The sequence below is a fragment of the Hyperoodon ampullatus genome (assembly GCF_949752795.1).
Source record: "Hyperoodon ampullatus genome assembly, chromosome: 4".
In the NCBI taxonomy this organism is placed as follows: domain Eukaryota; kingdom Metazoa; phylum Chordata; class Mammalia; order Artiodactyla; family Ziphiidae; genus Hyperoodon; species Hyperoodon ampullatus.
In genome coordinates, this window is record NC_136917.1 from 38,403,688 (window position 1) to 38,430,985 (window position 27,298).

General features: G+C 51.1%; 1 protein-coding gene across 3 annotated transcripts in view; it reads left to right on the top strand.

The window, feature by feature from the left end:
• Positions 1-27,298, top strand: part of EPS15L1 (epidermal growth factor receptor pathway substrate 15 like 1) — a gene marked incomplete at its 5' end in the record, with an annotated part of 99,612 nt that overhangs the window by 55,106 nt on the left and 17,208 nt on the right. The window contains 10 exons of one of the 3 annotated variants that reach the window (XM_079703768.1): positions 1,754-1,915; positions 2,442-2,639; positions 4,166-4,330; positions 9,077-9,200; positions 10,099-10,149; positions 11,248-11,384; positions 15,604-15,664; positions 16,673-16,755; positions 23,213-23,345; positions 25,788-25,835. In XM_079703768.1, the coding sequence (XP_079559894.1) occupies positions 1,754-1,915; positions 2,442-2,639; positions 4,166-4,330; positions 9,077-9,200; positions 10,099-10,149; positions 11,248-11,384; positions 15,604-15,664; positions 16,673-16,755; positions 23,213-23,345; positions 25,788-25,835 (1,162 nt within the window). The remainder of the gene's footprint in view (positions 1-1,753; positions 1,916-2,441; positions 2,640-4,165; positions 4,331-9,076; positions 9,201-10,098; positions 10,150-11,247; positions 11,385-15,603; positions 15,665-16,672; positions 16,756-23,212; positions 23,346-25,787; positions 25,836-27,298) is intronic. The other 2 variants (XM_079703769.1, XM_079703770.1) reach the window with 2 other exon arrangements.

Genomic DNA, 27,298 nt, shown 5'->3' on the forward strand with positions numbered 1-27,298 from the left:
CTCCCCCACTTTGACCCCAGCACTCTTCCTAACCAGAAGCTGGCAGGTCGTCTTCCCGTGGGATTTTCCATGGCTACGTTGGGCCTGACCCTCCTTCCTCCTTCGTCTCCCCCTCCCCCATCACTTGTCCTTCCCTCAGATGTGGCAAGCCCACATTCCCTACTCTGCCATTAGCTTCCTATCAAACATTCATTGTTAGCTCTCCCAAACTTGTCCGGCTTGAGATCTGTTCTTAAAGGTCAGGGGCAAGGAGACTGGGGAGCAGAGAACCTAGCCCCCCAGAATAGCTCAGAGGTGTGTTTTGGCTGTTGAGAGAGGAGAGAGAGAGCCATGATTTTTTTGTCCTCAAAGCAGGGAGAGGGAGACCCTGCACCTCCTTCGAGTTTTCTTCTGAAATGACGTCAGCCACCAGCAGCCCCGGCCAGCCCTGGGGATTGGCCTCACCACTCCTGTCCTCCCTGACCGCCCAACAGTCCCCTCAAGTCCGCCCCTTCCTTTGATACCCACGGCCACAACCTCACCCAGGCTGCCATCACCTCTCCCTCGGCCCCAGCTTGAGTCCCCTCCCCACTGTCAGCCCCATAGGCCATGCTCTCCCCTCCCATCCCATCCCTGCTTTAGTTATCTATCTTACAGGTAGGTAAGACATCCCATAAGACATTCGCCTGGTTGAAAATGGACGCCTCCTGCTCCCCCCTGTACCCCCAGAGGTGTAGACCATCAGCTCCCATGAGGCCTTCCAGAAAGGTCATGTGTGTGTGTGTAAGGAGAGACGTCTGTGCATATTCCCCCCCTTCCTAATTGCCCAAATGCACACTGTGCCTCACACGTGTGCTCTGCTGCATGCCTCGTTCATTTCACATTATAACTCGGTTACAAGGTGGAGTATCCCTCAGGGTGGGCTGTGCTATAAGTCCAGCCAACTCCGCCTGTGGAAATTTGCATTGTTGACAGATTTTGCCATCACAAACATTGCACGTTTTCACTTGCGCCATCCCCCTCTAGGATCCTTTCCCTAGAGGTCTAACAGTCGAGTCTGAAGACACCCGCACTGGTCATCTCGTTAGATACAGCCCACGTGGAGGAGCTTTAGCAGCTGAGAATCATCATGTCCTGCTCCCATTTTGGATGTCCGCAGGGGCTTCCCACTGCAGAAGCCAGTGCCGTCTTTGGCATGGCCTGTGGGGCACGGCCTCTGGTCCTCTCGGCCCGCTTTCCTTTGATCCAGCTGGAGCACGGCACCCCCTTCTCTTCGGGGTCCTCTGCGGCCCCATCCACTCTTCACATTCCTGGCTCTTTTCCTGGCTACCACCTGCTCGTCCTTTGGGTCCATCGAAGTGGTGCTTCCTTGAGCTCTTGCCCACCTGTGCAGCATCAGTATGGTCTCCCCATGCCCCCGTGACTCTGACCGGCAGTCTGACCCATGCTGTCCCATGTTCGTCTCAGTTCATTTGTGTCTGGGTGATGCCCTTCCCGCCCCAGTGATGACCACATGTCACTGGAGAGCTCTTCTTGCCAGGAACCCAGCCCCTCTCCTGGTGCCTGGCCTCTCTTAGGCCATCAGTAAATATTTGCTGAGGGACTTAGTGAGAGATTCAGCGGGGGCCGCCACACTGAGATGTGTGTGGTATTCCCTGTGGAGTGTGCGGTTTTGTAGGACATCTTGGGGGCTCCAGCCCAGGCTGTGACAGTGTTAGCTTGGACGTGCCCCATGTGAACAAGTCTCGAGTAAATTCATGCCACCCTCCCCTAGGAATTGCAAAATGATTTAGACCGGGAAACAAGCAGTTTGCAAGAGCTGGAAGCTCAGAAACAGGACGCCCAAGACCGCCTCGACGAAATGGATCAGCAAAAGGCCAAGCTCCGAGACATGCTGAGTGACGTCAGGCAGAAGTGCCAGGATGAGACCCAGATGGTAAGTCATCATCCCCTGTCTCCCCGCTGAGCCCAGCAGGGGAAGGAGGCTTCTTACGGACTTCCCTGAGCTCACCATGACCCTCTCAGCTCAAGGCTGAGACGTCTACTGGTTTAATAGAGTAGTTGAACGTATCATGTGGAAAAGTGTCCAAGCATTTGTGGCCTGACCTCAGTCTCATCTGCCATGTCACATGTATAAGCATGAACCCGTGTGTGCACACCACTCTGACCCATGCCCCACAGCACGGTGTGGGCACGTGTCTCCCCTCCCCTGGTGTCTTAGCTGCTTGTTACAAACAAGGGAGGCTGCAGCTTCAGCAGACATCCGGTCTGAGGCCTCTTGTGGGGACATTGAGCCCCAGGGGACAGACAGATTGCCTATGCTTGTCCCAGGTGTGGAGAGGGGTCCCTGTAAAGGAAGCCAGGCGTCTGGCTTTCAGGCTGGTGTCCTCTTCCCTGGGTCAGCTTGTTTCAAGAACATGAGCCAGAATTCTTCCTTGAAGTCGTGTTTCATCTCATTTCAGATTTCCTCACTGAAGACGCAGATCCAGTCTCAGGAATCCGACCTCAAGTCCCAGGAAGACGACCTGAACCGGGCCAAATCTGAGCTGAACCGACTGCAGCAGGAGGAGACGCAGCTGGAGCAGAGCATTCAGGCTGGGAAAGTTCAACTGGAAACCATCATCAAGTCCCTGAAATCCACGCAAGACGAAATCAACCAGGTATCTCCGGGGGGGTGGGGCGGGGCCTGCCACCACTGGCTGTGGCTGGGGGTTTCTGGGGTTCCTGCCAAGTGGGGTGGCTGCCACGAGCAGAGCAGTCACAGAGGGGTGTGCGACCGGCGGTCCCAGGTGTCTGCGCCGCAGTAGTTGTTTTCTTTGCTCTCACCCACCTCCCTTTCTTCTTGGAAGCCTTCATTCAGCCTGAAGGTGAAGTGCTGAGAACACCCCCAGCGTGTGTTCCACCATCGTGTTGACTTTGGCCTGGTGGTGTCTGCTTTGCCTCACCGGCCTTCCACTTCCCCACCTGAGTGCACATCATTTTTGTGGAGCGGGCGGGGTCTGGGTGAGGACATCAAGTTAACTCATTTGGAGAGAGCCTTGGGTTCAGGACATGCTCTCCCCAGCCTTGGTCCTCGTACAAGCAAGAGGGACAGAGTCCAAGACACCTTCCAGCACCCCTCTGTCCCCATGTATTGATAGTTCAAAGACCAGCACACCGAGGAGGCCCCATCCTCTCAGGAGCATCGCCCCACATGGGCCCCTGTCCAGGCACCCCTCCCTGTCCTGCTCTGGGGTGAAGGCCTTTGAGGCCTGTGGCCGCTGCCCACCAGCAGAGGGAGAGCTCTTTTCCTGCTCCCCTGTATGTAACGGCCAAAGGCCTCCTTGCTGGCCCTCGAGTGTCGCACCTACAGAGTGAGGGTGATGTTTGTTTGACCTTGGCAATATCTAAATGCGTGTTCGTGCTGCCTTTCTTTTGACTGACTCGATCTCTTTGCTCTTTTTGCCAGTTTACTGGCAAAAGTTGATCACAAACTCAAATCTCGGGGATTTAATACCATATATTGTGCTTTTTTGTTAATTAATACCTGTAGGGTTATCTTATGTCTTTTCCCTCCCAGCCTTTGGAATTTATAAAACAGATAGGAGCTGAGACATAAATGTATGTTAGTGATAATGATAATGATATTAAAAATGATAGCTACTGCTTATTAAGGCCCACCCTGCTGGACACCGCAAGAGGGGTTTTACCTGTCATTTCCAGTGCTCCATCTTGGAGAAGAGGAAACAGAGAGGTTAGATCACCAGTGCCTATGAGACAGTTAAGATAAAGCTGGGGTCTGTCTGATGTCACAGATTGCCTTCCTTCCCCTGGCCTCATGTGCCTCCTCCAGGAGCAAGGAGGCTCAAATGGGGTGATAAAATCCCACAAAGGAAAGTGACCGCTGAATATCACTTTGAATAGATTGTGAATCTGGATTTTGTCCCATTTCAGTTCCTTCTGAGTCAACAAATGTCTGACCACTTGCCTTTCTCAGGGACCGCCTGGGGCAGCAGAAGGGTCTCGTCTTGGTTTACAAGCAGTCTCGAGTCTCGTAAACATGGCAACAGGGATTGTCTACTCTGTAGATGGGTAATTCAGTTACCAGTGTGAATCGTCTGGGGTTGGATGTTAGGAGAAAAAAATGTGTTGCCTAATACTTTTTTCCTAGACCCTACTTGATGCCGACGATGTCTTTATTGTACAGGCAAGAAGCAAGCTTTCCCAGCTGCACGAAAGCCACCAGGAAGCCCAGAGGAGTCTGGAGCAGTATGACGAGGTGCTCGACGGGGCCCATGGTTCCAGCTTGACCAACTTAGCAGAGCTGAGCGAGGGCGTCTCCCTGACAGAGAGGGGCGGTTTTGGAGCCATGGTAAAGGTTGAATAAATGTAAATGTAAAGGTCCCGGAATCAGGCCCCACATTGGGATCAGAGAAGGCCCTGTCCGCTTGATCCAGCACTTGCCAGCCTTGATTCTGTTCAAGTGCAGGGTGTTTCTTGTTTTCGCTGCTGCTTTGCGTGTCCCCACCAGCCCTGCAGCCTGGCGTCCGGGCCCACACTCCATCCTGGTGTCTGGGACAAAGCCAAGGATAGGCCTGAATCCTTTCTAAGACCAGTTTGTAAAGACCTCCATCTCTGTGAGCTGATCACCCAAATTTGGAGGGCTTCCCAAACTTAACCAAAATTGGATCAACTCTCACACATTGTGAAACCCCACATCCTACTAATTGGGAGGTTGGAGGAATGTGTGTGTGTGTGTGTTTCTGTGTTTCTACAAGGAGCACCTTGAAAATCACACGTATAGGTAAAGATGAAGAACAATGACAGCCCTCCTGGGGTGTTGCTGTGACACCTACGGATTGGCCTCTCTCCTGAAATCTTGAGACTTTGGCACTTGGGTTCAAACCTCATGACCCTGGGGGTGCTGGTGAGGGGCCGTTGGCCTTACTTAGGTTTCTGCAGGCCCTCAGGCTGCTGACATCCAGCAGTGTTACTTTGTCCTTTGTTCCTGCTAGAGTCCGCCGACCATAGCAGCCCTGGGCCCTGGCGTGTGCCGTTTGCAGTTTATTCTGGCTGAGGAGAGTGTCTTTGTGCATCTCTGTGCCGTTGTGGGAGCCAGTGGGACGCTGTTGGTCTCGGTGGTTTTGTTGTGCTCTGCTCCCAAAGCCTTTCACCGCGCGCCCTGCACTGCCATCTCTCTGTCCCAGGCTCTTGCTCCTGGCCCTGTTTGCCTCATGGATTCCTTCCCCTCCTTGTATTAATTCAGCCTCTCTGTCTCTCTTCATGTGAGACTCGGCTCTTTCTGTGCATTTCTTGACACATTTCTTTTCTCAGTAGCCAAGTACTCAGTCCCAAGGATTTATGGGGAAGCTTACGCCTCCTCCCCTGGATTGCAGAAGACGCTGTTGGTGTTCTCATCTGTCTCCTGTCTCTGGCCGGCACTGCCTCCCTCTGCCATTCACACATTCCTTTCCTCAGGGAATTGTAAACGAGTGAATTCCGTATCCGCTCCTGGGCCCATTGTCAGCTTTGTCAGCTTTACCGTCTAAATAGAGACTGTGAACGTTCCTTCTTCATGAACCACGTGAGGCAGAATTTCCTGCTTGGCTGTCTGTCTCAGAGTGTGCGTTTCAGCTTCATAGCCCTGCCCTTATTCTTCCGTCTGTCACTGGTACCCTCACACGGCTCTTGGCTTGCCCTGTTCCATCTTAGTTCATGGAACAGCTCACTTTTAAACCCTCTCGCAGGCTTTGATAAGATTGGTTTCCTTGGATAAAAAGTTGACAATGAAGTGGCAGTTTGAAAGCAGCGTGGGACTTCCCTCCCCCCTCCCGCCCCCCACAGATTTTTTTACCTTTATTTTTATTCATCTCATTAGCGGGCAAAGTTTACATGATAGTCAATTCATCTTGAAACGTCGACGTCACATATGTTACGTAGAAACTCAAAACCAGTGTTTGAGAGAAAAACTTTTTATCTTGTACAAATACAGTTTTTAAAGCACTTTTTGGTTTGTTTCCATTTCTTAATAAACACTTTGAAGAGGGCTTTTTGTTTACTCCTGGACATTTCAGGACTGCTCCGGAGGAGAAGGACCTCTCTTAGTTCTCTTTGAGGGGGATGAAAGTGAGAAGTTCAGTTTCTTGAGAACAAGTGTAACCAAAGAGGTGCATCTAGAACTTTCTAAGTCTGGACGGTTTTACTAAAGTTACTAACTTTAGTGTTAGGCTCACATGATTTTACTTTGTCCAAGACGGCAGGATTCTTAAAGCCGTATTTATTTCTTATCTGTCATCCACTGATGAGAATACTGGCCTCTTGTCCTTGGAGTCAGCACTCAGCCAACCGGTCTACTAGAGAGAAGGTAATAAATCATCCCAGACTTTAGTCTCGCCGAGAACTCATCATGAAAGATGGGCTTGTCTGTCACATCCAGCCCCTGGAGTGCTAGAGCCAGTTTTATTGACTCTCCAGAGCCGATTATTAAATAGGAATTTTGTAAGCTGTTATTCAACCTTTGGTAACTGGACGTCAACCATGGTGGGAGTAGCTACACCATGGGAATTGGCAGAGGCTAACAATCAGGGCTTTTTTTTTTTTTTCCCCCAGAGCGCTGGTTCACCAGCACACCACTGCCTAGCCCCCATCTAAAGGGAAGGAATGTCACCTAGATGCCCTTTCAGAATTGTCATGTCTGTTTCCCAAGAAGTGCAGTAATTAAGACCAGAACTCATTGTTCGAGGTGTTCTCCCTCTGCTCCCTCTGCCACAGGTGGGATCATTCACCCCGTGCTTGGCTGCTGCACTTGCATCTCCCAAGTGGGCAGATTGCTCCGTGCTCATTGGCAGGAGGTCAGTGGATGGTGGAGTTTACGGCCTCTCTGCACCAGGGGAAATCTAGTTTTCTGCTCTGGATCTGTGATATGGAATCCAAACCACCTGTGGTTACCCTAACCACACGAATCCTGCCGGGGTCTTCTTAGGCTTCTCCTTTGAAGGGGAGGGAGCGGTTGCTGCCTCAGGCAAACAGTTGCTCCTGAGAGAGAGATTTCAGACTTTCTGCTCAGGGATTGCGGGGGCCAGACCCCCCAGGATCAGTCTCTTCTCTGCCATTGTCCACTGTTATTTGTCAGTCTTCCGAGTGGCAATTGAAAACGTTATAAAAACAAAAACAAAACACAACCAGTTTGTACATCATGCTAATTAAAAACTAAATAGAAGCTTCCCCTCCGAGGCCAAGTTGTCATTCTTAACTCACTACTTTATCCACCTCATACATCATCTCTCTCTGTTCTTCTGGAACAGATACGTTCCTTCCCCCGGGCTGCAGTGTGAGAGGTTTATTTTCCACACCGGCCTCCTGGCTTCCTTAGATTAGGACTTCTCCGTCTCGTTGATCTGTGTCTCAGAACCCCATTGGGTGCTTGCTGGCGCGGGCATGTCACAGTAGTTAGCAGTACGACGTCCTTACTGAGTCCTTGCCCTGCTGCCAGACACGGTGCTTGCAGACATCGGTACTTACTTTCCTAAGAACCGGCTTATTTTCCCCACCTTGGGAAACCCTGTGGTTGGAGGCTCCAGATAATCTTTCTCAGGTAAGGAAAATTGTTCCGTATTCATCAGAGGGCAGGGGTGTTGGTCAGTCCTTCTGAAGCCTTGGGCTTCCTGTTAGCCTGGTGCCTCTGAGATCCGTCCTGCTCCCTGAAGTCAACTGGCCCAGGGTGGTAGGAGCCTTGTCAGGAATCTTCCTTTGGCACCTTTGACGTCATTGCCCTGTATTTTCACGGAAGCCCAGCTCTTTAATCATTTGGTTTTGGTCAGTTGGAATAATGGCTGAGTTTGCCAGCCCCGAGGATGCTGACACATTTGCCAGATTCAGTGAGGATGTTGTGCTTTTTAATATCATAGTGAAACCTTCATGTTTTCACTGAGGGTGTGTCTTCATTAACCAAAATATCTCAGTATTTCTAAACCAAGTACACCGTCCCTATGTGTACTGTGAAACCTCTCCCCAGCCCTTTCAGGTCATTTTCCACTATAAAAACTTGCTCTTCAAAAGCAAGTTTTTTTCCCTTCTGATTTAAATATTCTTGTTTGTTTCTAGAAATAAGCACTTTTTAAAAAAAATGCAAAGTGTTGCATATGCTCTAGTAGTTCTAACTGCATAAGCACTCATTTCCTCTCAGGATGTAAATAGCCAGCATGTTTCTTGGTGTGGAAAGGGCATTTTTTTAAAATGCCCACATAGGTAACACACTCTGAGAAGGTGTTTGAGGGAGGCACACCTTTGAACAAGGCCTCTAGCTGCAGTTGTTGGTGGCTCGTTACATTTTCTTTCTGACATTTCCAAAAACATGACTTTTTTTCTGACTCGATTTTTTTTTTAATTTAATTGTGGTAAAAGGCACATAACGTAGAATTTACCATCTTAACCATTTTCCATTGTACAATTCAGTAGTGTTAAGTATATTCACATTGTACTACTAAGCTCCAGAGCTTTTTCATACCCATTAAACACCAACTCCCCATCCCCCCTCCCCCAGTCCCTGGCACCCACTATTCTGCTTTCTCTCTCTATGAATTTGATGTCTCTAGGGACTTCATATAAGTAGAATTACACAATATTTGTCTTTTTGTGACTGGCTTCTTTCACTTAGCATAATGTGTTCAGGGTTCATCTGTGTTGCATGTGTCAGAATTTCCTTTTTAAGGCTGAATAGTATTCCACTGTACGTAGATACCACATTTTGCTTATTCATTCATCTATCAGTGGGCGCTTGGGTTGCTTCCACTCAATGATTTTTAAATAAACTTTTAAATTTTAGAAGACCTAGAGAAAAGTTGCAGAGATGCAGAGATGGTACAGAGAGTTCCCATGTACCCCACACCCAGCTTCTCCTGGTATTAACATCTTGTACGGTACATTTATCATAACTAATGAACCATTGTCGACATGTTATCATTAACTAAAGTCCATCTTCTATGTTTTTTAAAAAAAATTACTCTCTTTAGGGTCACATCACTTAGAGGGAAAATATACCAGTTAGGTATAGAATTCTATACTTTGCTTTAAATCTGAAATAATTAAATCCCTGTCCTGTCTCTTCACAAAATTATAGGACGATCCTTTCAAAAATAAAGCCTTGTTATTTAGCAACAACGCCCAAGAATTGCATCCGGATCCTTTTCAGGCAGAAGACCCCTTCAAATCTGACCCATTTAAAGGAGCTGATCCCTTCAAAGGTATCTCATTTGGCACCCACTTTATCATTGAAAGGCTGTTTTGTGCCCCCTAGGGTTGTCCAGTGACTAGAACAGTTAGGAGGAAAGAAATTCTTTGAGCGTAATGGGCCTCTTGAGTTTTTCACCCCATCTGGTTATCTAAAGAGCTGTGGTGTTGAGGGGAGGGGGTGGGAAGAGCTTCAGGCTCACCAAGAGACATCCACGTTCAAGGGCGGCCTGCTTGGCCCTGAGACTCTGCATGCTTCAGTTCCCATCCACCTCTCGGGATTGATAATCAGATGTAGTAGTGATTATGGAACCACCTAGTAAACAGCAGATCCCCACGTAAACATCTAAGGTCTTAACGTGGTGAGTTCATCCAGATCCACACACGAGTCAAGAATAACTAAGAAGAATTCTAGAAACAAGATTTCCTAAGTTTCTTCAGTTTTTGCAGAGCAAAACAGTATTTCCAAGAAGGCTATCTGTACTTTTCTGAGAAAAATGCCAGGGCAGGGAGAGGGCAGAGGGAGTGCCTTTCCAGTTTCAGATTTGGAGTGGAAGCACCTTAGTTCTGAGAGATGAGTCAGGCAGCTCCCGAAGCTCAGATGTACCATGCGGCTGAGGATGGGGCAGCTCCAGGGTCCCAGGTTCCTGGAGCCCTGGGAAGTGACGGGGAGGGGCGGGGGTGAGACAGGAGAGTAAAGCACTGTGTAGAAAGAGAGAGTGAATTCAGGCTTGCCCTACATTTTCATTGACTTAGGCCTGTACTGAGCAGCCAACAATGCTTTTCATTTTATCTTAGTTGTCCTCGCCATGACAAACTGCCTTAGTCAGTGGCTGCCCCTGCTTCCCCACTTTGCTCTACCAAGGTCATTTCTACCATAGACCTGAACGGTCCTCTCTTCTCTAAATCCAGGTGACCCGTTCCAGAGCGACCCCTTTGCTGAACAACAGACGGCTTCAACAGGTAAAACAAAAAAGCCTTTGTTAAAAGAAACATTTTGTGGACTGGCTCTCAGAATATTCCCATTCCTAGTTCAGGTTGAGGGAAATGGGGAAACACCTTGCAGCCTCCTTTGCCAGGTCAGTTTCTGAAGGAACCTCCATTGTCCCTCCCTTTCACAGTCTGGTGCCCCTTCTTGCCAGTCGCACAGCATAATGAGAACTAGAACTAGAGAAGAAGCCCCTGATAGCTAGGCCACTGTTTGGACACTTGTGCCCGCTTGTGTCACCTGTGGTGGCATCAGGGTGTCCCGTTGGTACCCACATGTGGTGGCACTTCTGCCCACACATGCCAGGGAGTGGACTGGGAAGGACAGCGTCGCATTGCATAAGAACCTAGCATCTTGTTCCCTGCCGGTGATGGTGGCTTGCCCCTCCTCTAGTCACCAGGCCCACACCCCACATTCGAGGAGAATGAACGCACCCTGGGCGTGGTGTTGGGATCATGCTGCCTATTTATCTAATTTTTTCCCTTGTATTTGTTTTTTCTATTGAGGTGAAATTCACATAACACAAAATTAACAAATTCACATAACACAGATTAACCACATTTCATTGGCGTTTAGTTCATTCACTGTGTTATGCAGCCACTCCCTCTGTGTAGCTCCAGAACATTTCCATCACCCCAAAAGGAGACCCTGTCCCCATGAGCAGTCTCCCTAGTCCCACTCTCCAGCCCCTGCTTTCTGTCCTTATGGATTTACTCATATTATCTGTTTGTTCATATTATTTTTAAATCAAGTGTTATTGAGAGGTATAATAAACACACAACAGAACTCACCCATTTGAAGTGCAGAACTGGACAAGTTTTGACAAATGTGTATAGTTGTGTGAGAGAGAGAACATTTCCATTATCCCAGAAGGTTCCCTGGTCTCCCCCACCCCCTACCCCCCCAGGTCTCTGGCAACCACTGACCTGCTTTCTGCCACTGCGGTTTTTACCTTTTCTAGACTTTCATGTAAATAGTGCCAGTCAGTTGTGTGTTCTTTTATATTTGGGTTCTTTCACTAGGCATAATGTTTATTCATGGGGCGTTTTTTTTCTTCTTTCCAAAACACCTAGATCCATTCGGAGGGGATCCTTTCAAAGAAAACGACCCATTCCATGGCTCTGCCCCCGACGACTTCTTTAAGAAACAGACAAAGAACGACCCATTTACCTCAGACCCATTCACGAAAAACCCTTCCTTACCTTCAAAGGTGAGTGACCCCGGAAAGGCTGCCTTCTGGTGCTGCCCACGTGCATACTCTGCGTGTGTGAAGGCAGCCCTTTCCATTCCCCACCCTCCGTGGACCGAGTCAGGGCCTCCATCACTCAGACTGTGAGTGCTAAGCCTGACGAATGAGGGCTGTGCAAGGCCAGGGGATTCCCCAGGGGCTGGCTCGAAGGCCAAGCCTCGTTACTGCTTAGCAAGGTGACCGTTACTGCCTATCCCTACAGAGGCTTGTCCCACGAAGCGAGGTGTCACATCCAGCAGTCCAGTGAGCCCAAGTCAGGGCGCGCTGTGTCCTGAAGAGCTGTCATTCCTCTGTCCCTTTCTGTGCCCCTTTACTTCAGCTCAGGCCCACCTGCTGGGTTCTCTGCTCTATCGTCTGCCCCCAGTGCCACTCCACCTCCCAACAAAGACAAAATAGAGCACCACACGCTCCCACAGGTTTCCATGTGACTGCTCCTGCCATCTTCCTAGTGCAAAGCACTGATGGTGACACTGGCATCAGCCAGCCTCAGTGGGTCCCCGCCATGGCAGGAGGAAGTCCAGACCCACAGCCTGGCTGCACTTAGTATGCTCCCCTGCCCCCCAGCAAGTAGTAAACAATACGTTTTGCACGTTAGACTCAACAGACTGGTTTAAATTGGTGTAAATGAGGATTTAAAAAGCAAAAAGTAGCTTTGTGATTGAATAGAGAATTTTTGTGTCTAAGTGAGGGCAATGTATAGCCTTCCTTCACGTTCTAGGCGGCATCTCTGTCCCCACCTTACCCATTCCCTAGTTTTTCACTTCTCCATGGACCTACTGGTATGTATCACTGGCCCCAGAGCTCCTTGAAGGCAGGGATTAACCTGTAACATTTCTATCTGCAAGACCTGTCACGGGATCCACCCCCCTTTCATTGCTGGTGTTGGTGGTCTGTGTTATCTACGTTTATCAATTTTGTCGATCTCTTCCTCGAGTCAACTTTTGGCTGTGTTAATTTTCTCTGCTGTTTGTTTCCTATTTCACTGATTTCTTCTCTTCATTATTTCCTTCCTCCCACTTTGCTCTTCTGTTTCTGACTTCTTAAGATACAACCTTAGGTCATCGATCTTGGATCTTCTTTTCTAATATGAGTGTTTAAAGCTATGCATTTCTTTTGAGGTGCTGCTTTAGCTGCATTCCATACATTTTGATATGTTGTATCTTCATTGTCATTCATTTTGAGATATTTTCCAGTTTTCCTTGTGAATGCTCTGTTGAACCTGGATTATTTAAAGTATATTGTTTCATTTCGAGATACATTTTTTTCCCCCTAGGTATTTTATAATACTGATTTCTAACTAAATCTACTGTTATTGGAGGACATATTTTGTATGTTTTCGGTCCTTTTAGATTTATTGAGACTCGTTTTATGGTCTGTGTTGGTGAACATGCTTTGTACACTTGAGAAGAATGTCTGTTTGCCATTGTTGGGTGTAACGTTCTGTGAATGCCAGTTAGGTCAAGGTGGTTGTTCTGATTGTCTATTTTTTCTTCCCTTTGGCCACGCCATGTGGCTTGCGGGATCTTAGTGCCCCGATCAGGGATTGAAGCCAGGCCACGGCAGTGAAAGTGCCCAGTCCTAACCACTAGACTGCCAGGGAGTTCCCCCTTTTTCCTTTTTTTAAATGTAAGGTATAGTTGATTTACAATATTGTGTTAGTTTCTCATGTACAGTAGAGTGATTCAGTATACATATTATATATATATATATATGTATATATATATACTTTTTCCATTATGGTTTGTTACAGGACTGGTCATCTGTTTTTATGGTTTTTGTTTGTAAGCTCTACCAGTTGCTGAGAGAGGGGTGTTAAAATCTTCTCCTATGATTGCAGAATTGTCCATATCCTCCTTAATTCTGTCAAGTTTAACTTCATGTGTCTTGAAGCTCTTTCAGGTGCCTACACATTCATGATTGTTGTGTCATCCTGATGCAGTGACCTTTTTTTCATTATAAAGGGTTCCTTTTTTCCTCTGGTGCTTTGTCTTAATCTATTTTTATCACATATTAAAATAACCACCTCATTCTCCTTATGCGTAGTCTTTGCATGATATATCTTTTTTCATCCATTTACTTTCAACCTGTCTGGGAGTTGAAGGATGTCTTTTGTGTCGAGCATGTAGTTGGGCCTTGCTTTTCTATCCAGTCTGGAAATCTCTGCCTTCAAAATGGAGTGTCTAGTCTGTTAACATTTAATGCAATTATTGATATGGTTGGATTTAAGTCTACTATTTTATTATTTACTTTCTTTTATCCTCTGTACTTTATTCCTCTGTTCCCCTTCTTCTGTCTTCTTTTGGATTATTTGAATGTTTTCTAGAATTCCATTTTCTGGTATCTGTTGGCCTTTTTTAACCATACCTTTTTTCATTATTTCTTAGAGGTTGCTTTAAGGATTACCATATACACTGTTAACTTATCATGGGCTACTTGGAATTAATATTATGTCACTTAATGTAAAATGTAGAAAACTTGTAATCATATAGGTCCATTTATCCACCCTCCCCCAAACAGTAGCATCTCTGTTATAGTTGTCCGATGAATGTAATACATCTAAGTGTATTAAACTCCATAAGACAGTGTTTTAATTTTTGCTTTAATCCACTGTATGAATTCTAAAGAGGAAAAAATAGTTATGTTCTTTTCTCTGGCTGCCTTAAAGAGCCTCTCTTTACGTTTGCTTTTTAGTAGTTTGTGTAGGGTCTGGATATGTTTTCCTCTGTATTTATGCTGCTGGGCGTTTGCTGAAGTTCTTACATCCATAAATTATGTCTTTCACCAAATTTGGTAAGTTTTCTGCCATTATTTCTTTGAAAAAAAATTTTTTTCTATTCTATTCTCTCTCTCTTCTCTTTGTGGGATTCGAGTTACATAGATGTTAGACCTTTTGCTATTGTCTTTACAGGTCCCTGAGACTGTTTCTTTTCATTCTTTTTTTTCCTCCTTTTTCTTCAGATTGGGTAATTTCTACTGATTTATCTTCAACTTCACTTATATTTTTCTGTCATTTGCTGGTTAGCTAACCTAGTGAAGTTTTTATTCTAGATATTGTACTTTACATTGTTTGAGAATGTCCATGTTTCTTCTGTATAGTTTCCATTTCTCTACTAAGATCTCCTGTCTTTTTATTCATCTTAAGTGTTTTTTCCTTTATCTCATTAAACACAGTTATTGCTGCTTTAAAGTCACCCTCATCTGAGAATTCCAAAATCTGGGTCATCTTGAGATGGACTCCATTGATTGTCTTTTCCCTTGAGAACCGCATTTTTCAGGTTCTCTCTGTATGTTGAATAACTTAAAAATATATTCTATGCATTGTGAGTGCTCTGTTGTGGAGACTGGATTCTGTTGCATTCCTCCAAAGAGTGTGGATGGTTTTATTTCAGCAGGCAGCTAACTTGGTGAGACTCGTATTGTAAACTCTCCCTCTCTCACCTGTGGTTTCATTCCTGTGGCCTTAGCTGTAGGCTGCTCTGAGTCTGCCCACCCACACACAGTGCAGGGGTGAGCCTGAGACGTGGACAGAGCTTGTCATGGAATTTGGGGCTCCCATTCTCTGCCTCTCCTTTCTAGATCCCGCATCCCTTTCTCATGGCTGTGGTTGTCCTGGGGCTCCCTCCTCTGAGCTTCAGTCCAGAAAGACAGTGAGTTTTCTGTTGGAGTCATAGCTCCCCCATACGCTCAGACTGTAGCTGTCAAAAGGGAAAGCTCGGGAGTTTCCTGGTCTAGTGGTTAGGACTTGGTGTTTTCACTGCCGTGGCCCGGGTTCAATCCCCAGTCGGGGAACTGAGATCCCGCAAGCTGAGCAGTGCGGCCAAGATAAAAACAACCACAGGGAAAAAAAAAAAAAAAAAAACGGAAAACTCAATCTTGTACTGCTTTTTCTGCCAAGTTTCAATTCTTTTCCAAAGTCTTCCTGCTTTGGTTCACTTCCTGGGTCTTCAGGTGATGACTTTTTTTTTTTTTTTTTCCAGTTCAGAGTGTTTATAGGTGTTATCTGCAGGAGGGGTTGGTCTGTTGGGACTTAACTCTGCCGGGATTTAGTTAAATCATTATATCCTCCCCAAGCCTGGGCAGCAGATGTGGTGCATATAGATGTCAAGAAAGTTTGTGGTTGAATGAATGGATGATGAACAAAGGAACTGCTTTTCACTCTCTCCTCTCTCCTTTCACTCAGCTCGACCCCTTTGAATCCAGTGATCCTTTTTCATCCTCCAGTGTCTCCTCAAAAGGATCAGGTGAGACTGATGGCTTATTTTCCTTCTCACTCTTCCTCGGGCAGTGGAACGGCCCACCCATTTCCAAATCTGGTGTGTCCTCAGTGTTTCTGTCATTAGTAAGTGGACTCAGATCCTCGCCTGAGGCAGTGCAGCCAAAGCCATTCCCCTCTGGCTGCTCATCTTTCTGAGCAAGAACTGGCATCTTACTGGATGGAAAGGAAGCTTGGCGGTAGGGATTAATTTAGTAATAACACCAATGTATTAGTTACTCTTTGCTCAGTGCTCCTTATGAATCTTTGGTTCTAACCTTTGGATTTTTTTTCCTAAAGGAATCCAAAGTTTTACTGAGGCTTGTGCTATGGGCACTGGATTTGAGGGAACCTCCCCTCATAGCATAAAACTCTTAGGTGTGCCTTTAAGGGAGGGGAGCATTTGCAGACTCCCCCTTGCTTTTGGAAACAGGTTCCACTTGGTACTGCCGCCTTGCCTAACATCTTGCACTTGTTAGTTACAGAGTTTGATTTCGTAGGTGAGCTCGTGGGTTATTCTGGACAAATCGCACCACCCACCAAAGGAGAAAGCTCAGCAAAAATCTCTACCTGCAGATGACCTCCCCACATAAATCATGTGGGTGGCCGGTCGCCTCCCTCTCACTCTCCCTCCTGATCCAGCAGGACAGACAGCAGGCTCTCCTTCCACAGGGTGCTTGTCACTCCTTTGGTGATGGTGAACGATGCTGGCTTGCAGCACAGCCACAGGGCAGAGTCCCTCTGGCTCTCCCTGCGCCGGCTCTCGTGGCCGCAAACCATCTGGCTGAGCTGCACCAACCGTGAGCCAGAGTGGGCGGGGGCAGGGGGCCTTGTTGAGGACTTGCACCCGATTCACCACCCCATCAAACAAACGTGACCTCCATGGATCTCCTGCTTTGGGAGCCATTGAGAACCAAGAGGTGACACTTTCCCCTGCTCCCAGGAGGCGTGTTCTGTGAATGCCCTGTAACTCTTCCTCTGCTGGTGCTGCTTGCAGGTCCCTTTGGAACCTTAGACCCCTTCGGAAGTGGGTCCTTCAATAGTGCTGAGGGCTTTGCCGACTTCAGCCAGATGTCCAAGGTAAAGCCCTTCCCACGGAGCCCCTGTGCCTCTGCCAGTGTCCTTGTGCCTCTTGTCGTGGTCTTGTTGTGGGCTGCCAGGTGTAACTGTTTAATGCCACATATATATTTCTTTGGCACCTGTCAAACTCTGAAATGTATCCTCATGTGCGGTCGTGAGTCAGCAGACGGGGTCTAGAAAGTGCCCATGGCTGTGGCTGGACCCACTTCCCTTTCTCCAAGCGAAACTGCCAGAGCCCTGAGTCCATCCCCGAGGCGTAAGTGCTGCGGGCTCCCCGCTACTGCCACTGGTGTCTGATGGCAGTCAGACCTCAGGTGATAAAGTCGACTCTGTGGCTGAACAAAGTTGAGAAGGTCTTGGGCCCTGAGGGCCAGGCCTGGCGTGCAGCCCGCTGAGGCTGGAACCATGGGCCATGGGCCAGAAGGCGGGAGGTGTGTCTGGAGCTGCCCATGGACAGAACCCGAGAAGGATGTGGAAATCGAGGGCTAGGCTCAGTGAATAAATATGCAGGTGAAAAGTGAGCCATTCAGGAAGGACGATAGTCACTCCTGGTTGGACTGGATGGTGTCTACGCGGCCATAGTTACATAAACTGACTGTGGATGTAGTCCCGCAGATGGTGTTAGAGCTCTTTCGAGAGGGGCTTGGAGGGTGGTGCTTAACGTAGCAGGAAGTCAATAGATATGTCCAAAATGGACAGATCAAGAAATAAGAGTAGAAGCCCACGACTGAGAGGTAATTTCCAGAAGAAACTGCTAAGAAGTCAAAAATGTTGGCCTAGGTGAGTAGGTCTGCTGTTCTTTGTTCTAACCTTTAGTGTCCCTTGGTTTTGACCGTGAGCCTGTGTTTCTTTGCCAAGAATTAAGGGAAGCAGCGTTAGGTGTGCGCATCTTGGCCTCGGTGGGTGAGGGTGGGATCCCTCACAGATAAAGAGCTGCGTGTGGCACAGCCTGTGGCCGTGGAGCCATAAAGCCCTGCATTCTTTGTTTAGTCCACCTGTCTTTCCCAGCCGCCTGCTCTAGCCCAGGTACTGTGAGCACTGGGGGGCGACCACATTCAGATACGGTTCCTGGCTCCTCGCTGGCGGGGGTGGGGTGGGGAGGGAGCCCCCCGGAGTGTGTGGGATGGGCACCCACGGTGGGGAGTCCTGGGCCCCCGGCACCACTACCCCCGCATGCCAGCTCCTCAGGGCATCCTGCGTGCTTCCTCCACGTTCACTCAGCCCGCGGGGCTCACGACTGTCTGGGCGCTGATTACTCGTGGTTAGCAACATGTGATTGTGGTGCGTGGCTTCTGAGAAACATTTGGGATTTTGTTTATGTTTTCAAAGAAACGCGCGAGTATAAACTGTTGAGGTAGCAAATGTAGCTTCTGGCCAGAGGCAGAGCATCTGTTTGCCCACTGGCCGCCGCAGAAGGGAGCCCAGAGGTGCTGGAGTTTCGGCCTCCTTCCAGTGCCTGGAGGGAATGAGCCTCCATCGCTCGTATGGGAACTGTGATGCTGACGGTCGGGGCGCCATCTGGGATCAGCCAGAAGGGACCAGGGCCTGAGACTTGCCCTCATGTTTGCCTGTCACTGCGTGGCTGTTACACACACTCCTTGAGTGGAGCTGTGTGTCCTTGTCTTCTGTCCGTGCTTAGCGAGTGGAAAACCATCCCCTGAAATGAGAAAACTTCTGCCACACGGGGGCGGCAGTCTCCAGGGAAGGGGTTCGCACTGTATTCTCAAGCTGGCACAAGTGGGCCCTCTCCCTGCTCAAGGCAGGAGGGAGTGAGAGCTAGCAGTGCCCCCGAGCTGGGACAAGGACAAGGGCATGAACAGGGTCCTCTGTTTCAAGAAGCACCTGAGTTGAGGCTGTGTGTGGGGTGGCCAGCCTGGCGGGGCCCCGGATGGCAGGAACGGCCGCGTCTCCCTCCTCCAGGCAGTGCCTGCGTTTCCCATAGCTGCAGAAACACCCCAGAGCCGGGCAGTTCAGAACCTGGCCCTTCCCTCCTTCTGCCCGTTCTAACTTAAAGTTGCATTTTCCCTTTTCTAATTCCGCTTTCCCTCTCCTTGTCCTCGTGTCCCAGATCAGGCTGCACACACGTGCACTTGTGACTTCAGGGCCAGTGCCCCTTCCTGTTCGTGGCGCTGGGCGGGACGGAGCTGGATGGGGCCATGGAAAGTTTGTCTCCAGTACTCCATTGTTTTGTTTCCATGATTCCATCAGCTCCTGATCTCATGCCACTTGCCCAACTGAATACAGGGCCCTAACCTCATAGGTCTCTGTTTTTCCCTTTTGGTTCCCTTTCTGTTTTTCAAGAACAACATTGTGTATATAAATAAAATGCTGAAGGAAATGAAAGTAAAGTGGCAAGAAGGTGTTTTTTTTTTTTTTTTTGACTTCTTGGTTTGTGTGTGTGTGTGTGTGTGTGTGTGTGTGTGTGTGTGTTTTAACATCGCTATCTTTTCTCTACCTGAGTGGGGTGGGGAGGCAATGCACGCTGGCGATGCATGCTGGCTCCCTTTCTTAACTTCACCCTAAATTAGAGTGTCCTCCCTCTGCCTGGCAGTGCTAGAGGAGAGTGCCAGCCAGCAGTCTGACTCCAGTAGATTCCTTTGGGAAGTTCTCTGGGCTTGCACCCTTCGTTGAGGTCCCTTAACACCTGAGAAGATTTTTCTAGACAGTATTACCTTGCTTTAAGAACACATTCCCCAAAATAGATTTCAGAGAGCATCTGAGAATAAAAACAAGACTCTAACTTAATTATTTCACTCCTCCTGCCCCCCCAAAAAAACCACCTATGAAATACTTGACTGCCCATTGTCAGCCCATTTTCAGTTGTTTTTCAAGCGTGCATCCCTATTTAGGTCTTTTTTTTTTTTTTTTTAAGTTGAGAGTCGTTTGCTTTAAATCAATTCTTTAAACCGTGAATCTCTTAGAGCTGCTTCTCATATAGTAGCTTTTCTGTCTGTCCTTTTTTCTTTTTCTTTCTTTTTTTTTTTTTTTTTGGAGCACACTTCACTCTAGCCCAGCCAGAGAGCCCCTACCGGCTTTACTGAAACCCCTCTAAAAATAGCAACTTTCCCTGAAGCCGCAGCCTGAGTAGGAACCAGTCAGGTCCCAAAGGAAGCTTCTTGGGAAACTTCAAGTCATGAAAATTAGGATTCGGAAATGACGCAGGCTTTTTGGTGTCAGAAGTGATATAATTCCCTGCTGTGGGCGAACCAGGCGCTTACAGTTGGAACCCTTTCACCTTGGAGCGGGCCCACTGGCTCCGTGGGTTTAGACAGACGAGGGGGCGGAGAGTCGGCTTGGCCCGTGGAGTCTCCAGCCAGCCGGGAGGCTCACTGCAGCTCGCGCTCCAGGCTGGGGGTTGCACGGGCTGAGTGGACAAGGGCCCCGTGCACCCCACAACTCGGGGGGGGGGTCACGTGCAGAGAGCCCTGGGTGTCCCTCTACACCCTTTCCCAGAGCTGGCACCTTCACAGCACCCAAGACAAGAACTGGGGCCCACTCAGGGGCCTCGGGGGCTGGTCGTGCCTCCACTCTGCCAAGAGATTGGTTTTGATTCCCTCCTGCCTGTCTCAGGTTGTGGAGAGGGTAGCAAGAGTCCTAGACCCAGGCTGTGTCCTGGGAACGGCAGAAGCAGAGGCACCAGCATTCCCTCGCTCTCCATCTCCTTAGCCCCCACTGCGTCTTCTTTCCCAACCAGCAGACCCTAACCCACTCACTTTAGAGCTAAGCTGCTGGTCGACACGGCACCTTAGCTCTACTGCTCTCTTCGTCTGGGAAAGGCTCTGTGAATGATGGGAAGCAGCAGAAATGAAGCATCGGTGGCCGATGGAGCGTTTGCAGATCCTCGTGGGCATCCAAGAGAGTTCTAGTCACATCCACATCCTTGGCGTGATAATAATCGTGCTATCTTTGTGCTGATGCGGTCGAGGCGCCACCGGAGCAATTTATGCATTACCTTTCGTTTTCCTGCCGCAGCCCTGCGAGCTGGGGCCTGTCATTATTGTTGTTTCATAGACGAGGAAACAGAGGCACGGAGCCAGTAGCAGGGCCTCCAGATCCCACCCCAACCACTGTGCTCTGCAGCAGACGTTCTGGAAACTCGAGCAGCAGGTTTTGCAGAGACTCCCAGACTTTTGTACCGAAAAGGACAAGCGTCACAGAGCCTGGGAAGGGAGGGGAGCAGCAGTGGAGGGAGGGACCTCCTCGCCCCGCTGCAGCCCTTCTGGCTCAGAGCTTCCCGGTGGGCCCAGGTGGTCTTGGCAGGGAAATGAGTCTTTCCCATTAGACCCCATCCTCCCCAGGGCCTTCTGCCCTGCTCTGCCTCTTGCCTGCATCTGCGCATGCCTCCCTCATGGGCATGAGGACAGTCCCCAGACCTCCTGTGGGGGGCGGGGGGCGGGCTGCCAGCAGCCAAGGGCAGGGCCTGAGAGCCCTGGCCCAGGAGGTGGTTGGCGTGGGTTCCCGCCCTGACTCCCCCAGTGAGGTGCTGTGTGACTAGCAGGTTAGGCATCTCCTCCCCGTGCCTCAGTTTCCCTGCGTATAAGATAGAAGTGGTGACAGTAGGACTTGTCCCAAGGCCGTTGGGAAGATGTGAGAAGATCAGCGAGCGTCTCCTACCCTGGCGAGTGAGCGTCTCCTACCCTGGTGGCCCCAGAGGCTTGTGGGGAGGAACCAGGGCGCCCAGTGGGCTTGGCTGAGTGTGCAGCAGCCACTCCGGGCCCCCTCCTCCTCCCTGTGGGCTGGCCGCCTCTCTCCCACCTGAGGCTAGTATCTAGGTACCAGGGGCAGAGGCGGCCGCATCCCCGTCCCCGTGACCGGATCCGGAAGAGGGGGAGCCGCGTCCCTGTGATTGGCATCAGCCCTTCTCCCCACTTCTCCAGTGATGGGTCGGAACCAGATTACCTAAGAAGGTCCCACAAGTGCACTCTTGTGTTCCTGCTTTGTTTTGTGTCCCTTGACCTGCCCCACTGGGGAGGGCATTGCAGGTGCCCCTCCTCACGCAACCCCCCCTCCACTGCTGCTGCGTGTGGCCCACCCTGTCCCACTGCGCGTCTCCTTTCCTTTGCTTTTTGAGGACCTTATCAGCATGTTCACTCCCGTGTCCACCAATTCCTTTAGTGTCTAGCAGCTATGAATCTCCTTGCTCTACTTTTTCCTAAATGTGGTCTCCCACCTCTGTAGAAAGCAGTCTCCTCCCTTTGGGGTGCAGCTCTGGCTGTCTGTGCTTATCCGTCTGTCGGTGGAGGTTTGTTGTGCCCGGTACTGTGCTGGTGCTCCAGGTGAGGGTGCACAGGTAGACAAGTCCCTGCCTGCTGCAGGCAGTTGGCGGGTGTGCGCCCTGTCACTGGTACTTGCCCTGCAGGCAGCTTGCCCCAGTTAGGTGAGAGGGGCCCGAGTACCCATCACTGTGGCGTGATAGTGTGTGTCCCGTCAGCTCCCACCAGGATGTCCGAGCAGGCAGTTAGTGGGAAAGGGTGTCAGGGAGAGCTCTGGGGGCGGCAGTGAGGTCTAGCCAGTCTCTGAGGAAGAAGAGGGGCTTGAGGTGGACGGGGTGGGCTGAGCCCCCCGTTGGGGACCCTGTATGTATGGAGGCCTCGAGATGGGGCACAAGGGGGTTCCAGGCACCAGGGAACTGGCCAGGAGAGGGTTGGGGCAACTGCAGGGATGAAGCTAAAGCCCTGGACAGTGGCAGGTGGGTAGGGTGGTGAGGGGCTGTGAGGGAGGCCCTGCGTGACTTGAGGAGTGCTTGGAAGTTACCTTCAAGCTTCAGGGCTGTTCAGTGCTACTACCCAACCCCCATCTACCTATCTCCCTACCTGCCTGGCAGCTGTACCTACCCATCTACCCACCTGCCCACCCATCTATCCAGGCATCTCTCTGTTGCTGGTTGACATGGTCCCTCCTGGGTCTGAGGTGGTAGATGTGGAGATGGGTGGAAGCAGGAGGAGGCTGGGGGAGGGTCCGGGCCAGAGATGACAAGAGCCCACTGGAGGCAGCGATGACTGTGCCCACGGGGCTGTGGTGGGCTCTGACCTGAGCCACTGGGTCAGGCAGCCCACGGGCACAGAGAGGGTCTGGTGCCGCTCTGACCCAGCGCCTGACACTGACTGAAGGGGGAGATGCTGGGCGCATCTCTGAAGTATGAGCAGGAAGCCCAGGGGAGCCTGGGGTCAGGAGAGACCTGATATCCCCCTGTGGGTGGCAGGGAGCACCCCACCCCCACCCCATGTCAGAAGCCCGTCGAGGCACCGGGCTACTCTCACCTGCTCTGTGTGTTTGCTGGCTGCTCCTCACAGGCCAGAGGACCCTGGCTGTTGAGGGTGGAGGAAAGTGGGGGGGGCTTGTGAGAGACCCTGGGCCCGAGTGGCGGCCGTGCTGTGCACCCCGGAGGGCTCGGTGGACGTCCGCTGCCTCCGTGTTAACGATTATTTCTGCCTCTCTTTCGTGTCCTCTCTTACAGCCCCCAACTTCTGGCCCTTTCACCTCCTCCTTTGGAGGGGCAGGATGCTCAGATGACCCCTTTAAAAGTAAACAGGACACTCCCGCTCTGCCTCCGAAGAAACCTGCTCCTCCGCGGCCTAAACCGCCCAGCGGTCAGTACGCTTTCTTCTCTCACAGCCACCCGCCCACCGTCGCCAGGTGGCGGGGGCACTGAGGGCCCCTCCTTTTACCAGCCCAGAGTAGAGCAGACGCTGCAGGGCCTGCACTCAGAACAGGAGGGTCTCCCCTCCGCCCCGTCGCCTGGGTCTGCACACACTGTGTGCCTGGGACATGCTTCCCGCCCCACCTGCCCTCGCCTCGTCGTCTGGGCCCCTTGGCTCCGGGCTCTATGTGGGGCTCCAGGGTGGTCTCCGGAAGGCCAAGAGCTCAGAGCCCTCCTTGCGGTCGGGAGAGCTGCCGCATGGCCCCCGGTTCAGCATGCAGTCGGGGCCCCTCCGGCCTCCCCACCCGACCCGAGCTCTTTCCCAGGTTGGCTCAGGGAGGGCCCAGGGGTGGGGACGGCAGCAGCAGTGGCTGAGGGCCCCCCTCAATCCAGTGCCTCCAGACTGGTTAAGGACTTGGGGAGGGGTGTGGGGGGGTCTTCCTTGGCCGTGTTTGATGTGAGAGGAGGCAGGATGGCTCGGGGCTCCCTTCTCCTCCGCTCCAGCCCCAGCATCTAGGTGGATGGCTCCGAGCAAGGGGTTTCCTGTAGACTCTACCTCTCCTGGCTGCAGTGGTGTGGCTGCTTTCTCTCAGGAGTGAGCCTGGCATGTCCGCCTGAGGATTCTGAGGACTGTTAGCTCAGGCAGGGGACCTCTCTTACGTGAGGGCGATAGGCCAACAGGCCAGGTTACCAGACTCAAAAGCAGAAAGCTATTGCTCCAAGCGGCAGAGGGATTCACTGCAATTTCCCAGTCCATTTATCTGTCCGCTCTTCATCATTCGTGCTCATCTCCCAGCAAAGTCACCTATGTTGTCCTTAGACTTCTGGGTGGCCACAGGAGAACCACACGCTCCCTCGGTCGTGCCTTCTGTTCCACAGCCTTCCTCTCCCCGGTCCTTTCTGTCGGAGGGCGGTGCTCTCCTTCCCGCCCGAGCTCACCCTTCCCCATCAGTCTGCCCAGGGGGCTCGCCTTGGCACCTTGTGGTCATCAGTGCAGGCCCCCAAGCTCTCTAGTTTCAAGGGGTCATCAGTCCAAGGCTGGCCAGTCTTCCTACACCTGCCACTGGAGCCAAACAGAGGGGAAGCTATTTAAAAACGCTCCCTCTCCCCTTCTGTCACCTGGGCTGGCCAGGGCTTTCTCTCAGGAGGACAGGAACTCTGCCTGCATTGCCCAGTTTGGCCTCCTTGTGGATGGGTCATGAGAGAAAGCACGACCAACAGGCGGGGTGAATTTATAACAGGTTTTCTGTGAACTGTGAGCAGAAACACACACATAAAGAGATCACTTCTGTAAGCCACGCATCAAAGGCATTTATCATAAAACGGGGGAGAAAAGCAAAAACAACAAAGGAATTCCCTTGTGTCTGTGAGAGGCCGCTTATATATACCTTAGAGGCAGTGGCCCTTAGGGAACCCCTGACGGTCTCCTGATGGAATGACATTGGGCCTTCTCACTCCACCTGAAAGATGGGAGCCACAGCACACCTGCACACGCGTGCACACGCAGTCACACACTGCACTCGTGCACACGCTCTCACAGTGCTTGCGTACACCTGCATGCACACTGCACACGTGAAAGTACACACACACGTTCACACACGCCCAGCAGCTCAGCATCTGTTGGGCCTTGTGGAGGAGCTGCTCCCCTCACTGGCTGTGGCAGGCGCAGAGCTTCACTCTCGGGGTTTCTTGGAAACACTCATCTCAGCCTCCTCCCCTTCCTTGAACCAGTGCTGGGTGCTTTTGAACTTGCCCTCCACTGTCACCTCCCCTTGTGTCTCCCTCTGCGAGCCTCTCCACCCCGCCTTGGCTTCTGCTTTCAGTGTGTCGTGGACTTAGAAAGCAGAGCCCGCCAGAGGCACGGCTCACCTCCTTGGAGCTGACTTCAGGGCTCGGGCTTTTTAGAGCGCTGTCCACGTTTGGGGAGGTTTGGCCCTGTATGCCGGGGGTCTCAGGCTGCCTTTGCTCGTGGCTTTGGGCTGCCGCAACCTTGCTGTGCCACAGCCTGCTAGGTGCCAGGTGCCCCGAATATCCTCTTCACAGCCCTCAAGGTGCACGTGCATGACTGTTTGCTTGCCAGATTCCAGCAAGACCCGCAAAGACGGGGCAGGCACCATGATGCCCTCTTACCGGAACTGGAAAGGGAAGTGAGAGAGGTCACGTGTGACCCAAGGTCACGCAGCAAGGTGGTAGCAGGACCAGCCCTGGACCCAGGGACCACTGCCACCCTCCTGCCGGCCTCCCACCCCCATAGACAACTGTAATGAGAATCAAGCTGTGAGGTTCGGGTGCTCTGGACAATAGTCAGCTTGTGTGCAGTGCTTAATCTGTGAGCGGCCACGATGTGTCTGCGTAGAGGCCTAAATGTCTCTCGTCTGGTTCTCTTACCTAGAAGCAGTGGCTGAACAGGAAATCCCTGCGTTGTACACACTGCTGGGTGGTAGGTACACACTGTGTGGCGGGTGCTGCTGGAGCACTTCCAGTGATGTTTCTGCTGTGATTTCATACTAACCTCTAACAACCTGGAAATTGCTGGCTGTGCCGATGCCGATGTACCCGCGAGGGACACCTGACCCAGCAGGTGGATGTAGGTGGGTGGGGGGCATTTGGCTCTTTGAGGGATGCGCAGGAAGGTGTCCACCCCACGCTGCTTCCCTGATTGAGGGAATTGGAGCCCAGCTGTGCACACTGCTCTCCCCTCCCCAATCCAGGCCGCAAGGAGCAAGGCCACTTAAACAGGAGCTGCCTGGCAGTTATCCAGTTCTTAGCAAGACAGGTCAGCAGAGGAGAGTTGGAGGAAGTCCCACTCAGAACGGTGGTTATGAGAGCATCAGGCCTGGCTCTTGTTTTCTTGGCTGCTAAAGATGAGAAGCAACCAAGAAGATGGCCAAGTGTTGTTGTCGTTGTTTTTGTAAGAAAACAAAGTCCAGCAGTTTGCAAGGGAGGGAATGGAATGCGCTTTTCTGCTCATCTTGCTGACCCAGCCTTTTCCCACTTCGAGGGGCCGCGTGGCCAGCATGTGGCAGTGGCCACCTTCACCTGGGAACGCCGGGCGGTCACGCTCAAGGGCCATCCTGACACGTGGGGGAGCGTTGGTCCCAGGCGGCTGAGCTGGGAGGAGATGAGGCAGGTACCCTGCTCCCGGGGATGTGTGGCCCTGGCGGTCGAGCTGTGACCCCGCGAAGGTAGGCGAGTGGAGAGTCCAGCCTGCTGGGTGATAATGATTTTTCTCACAACCCACACACACAGCTTCATACCTGCACTCCAAAAACCAAGAGGAAGGAGTGGGCTCTTCTGTAACCCTCGCTACCCCACGTGTGAAATGGGTCTGACTGGCCACATTCCCACTTGAGGCTTGTCTGCAGGGGACGCAGAGGTTTCTAGAACCCTGTCAGGTCTTTGCGCCTGGAGTCGGCTCCGATGTGTGAGGCCAGGACAGGCGAATCTGATGCCATATCCCTCTAGCATCTGGGCCACCTGTCCCACTAGAATCCCGAGAGGCTGTGTGATCAGGATGGTTTCACATTCCAGCCTCTTCCATCTCCCCGAGGGGCTCTGGGCAAGTGTCTTAACCTCGCCGAACCTCAGTTTCCCTGCCTGAACATGGGACCAACTCTGGCCTAGCATGTGGCCTCTCTGGTAAGTGCCTTGCACAGTGATTACCATGATGGGCATGGTGTGCATCCCCCAACCCATCCCCAGGGTACAGAGACCAGGACTCGGGGTCCTCCTTCCCTAGCTCCTTTCCCGGGAAAGACAGAGGCTGGGCCTGAGGTGGACATATGCGTACAGGGATTTATCAAGGGATCCTTTTCCCCCATGAGATTGCAGTTTAGCAGAAATCTTTGCAGTTGAAAAAAAGTCAGAGCGTGGGTAGTTGAACTTCAAAGAGGTCTCCAGGGT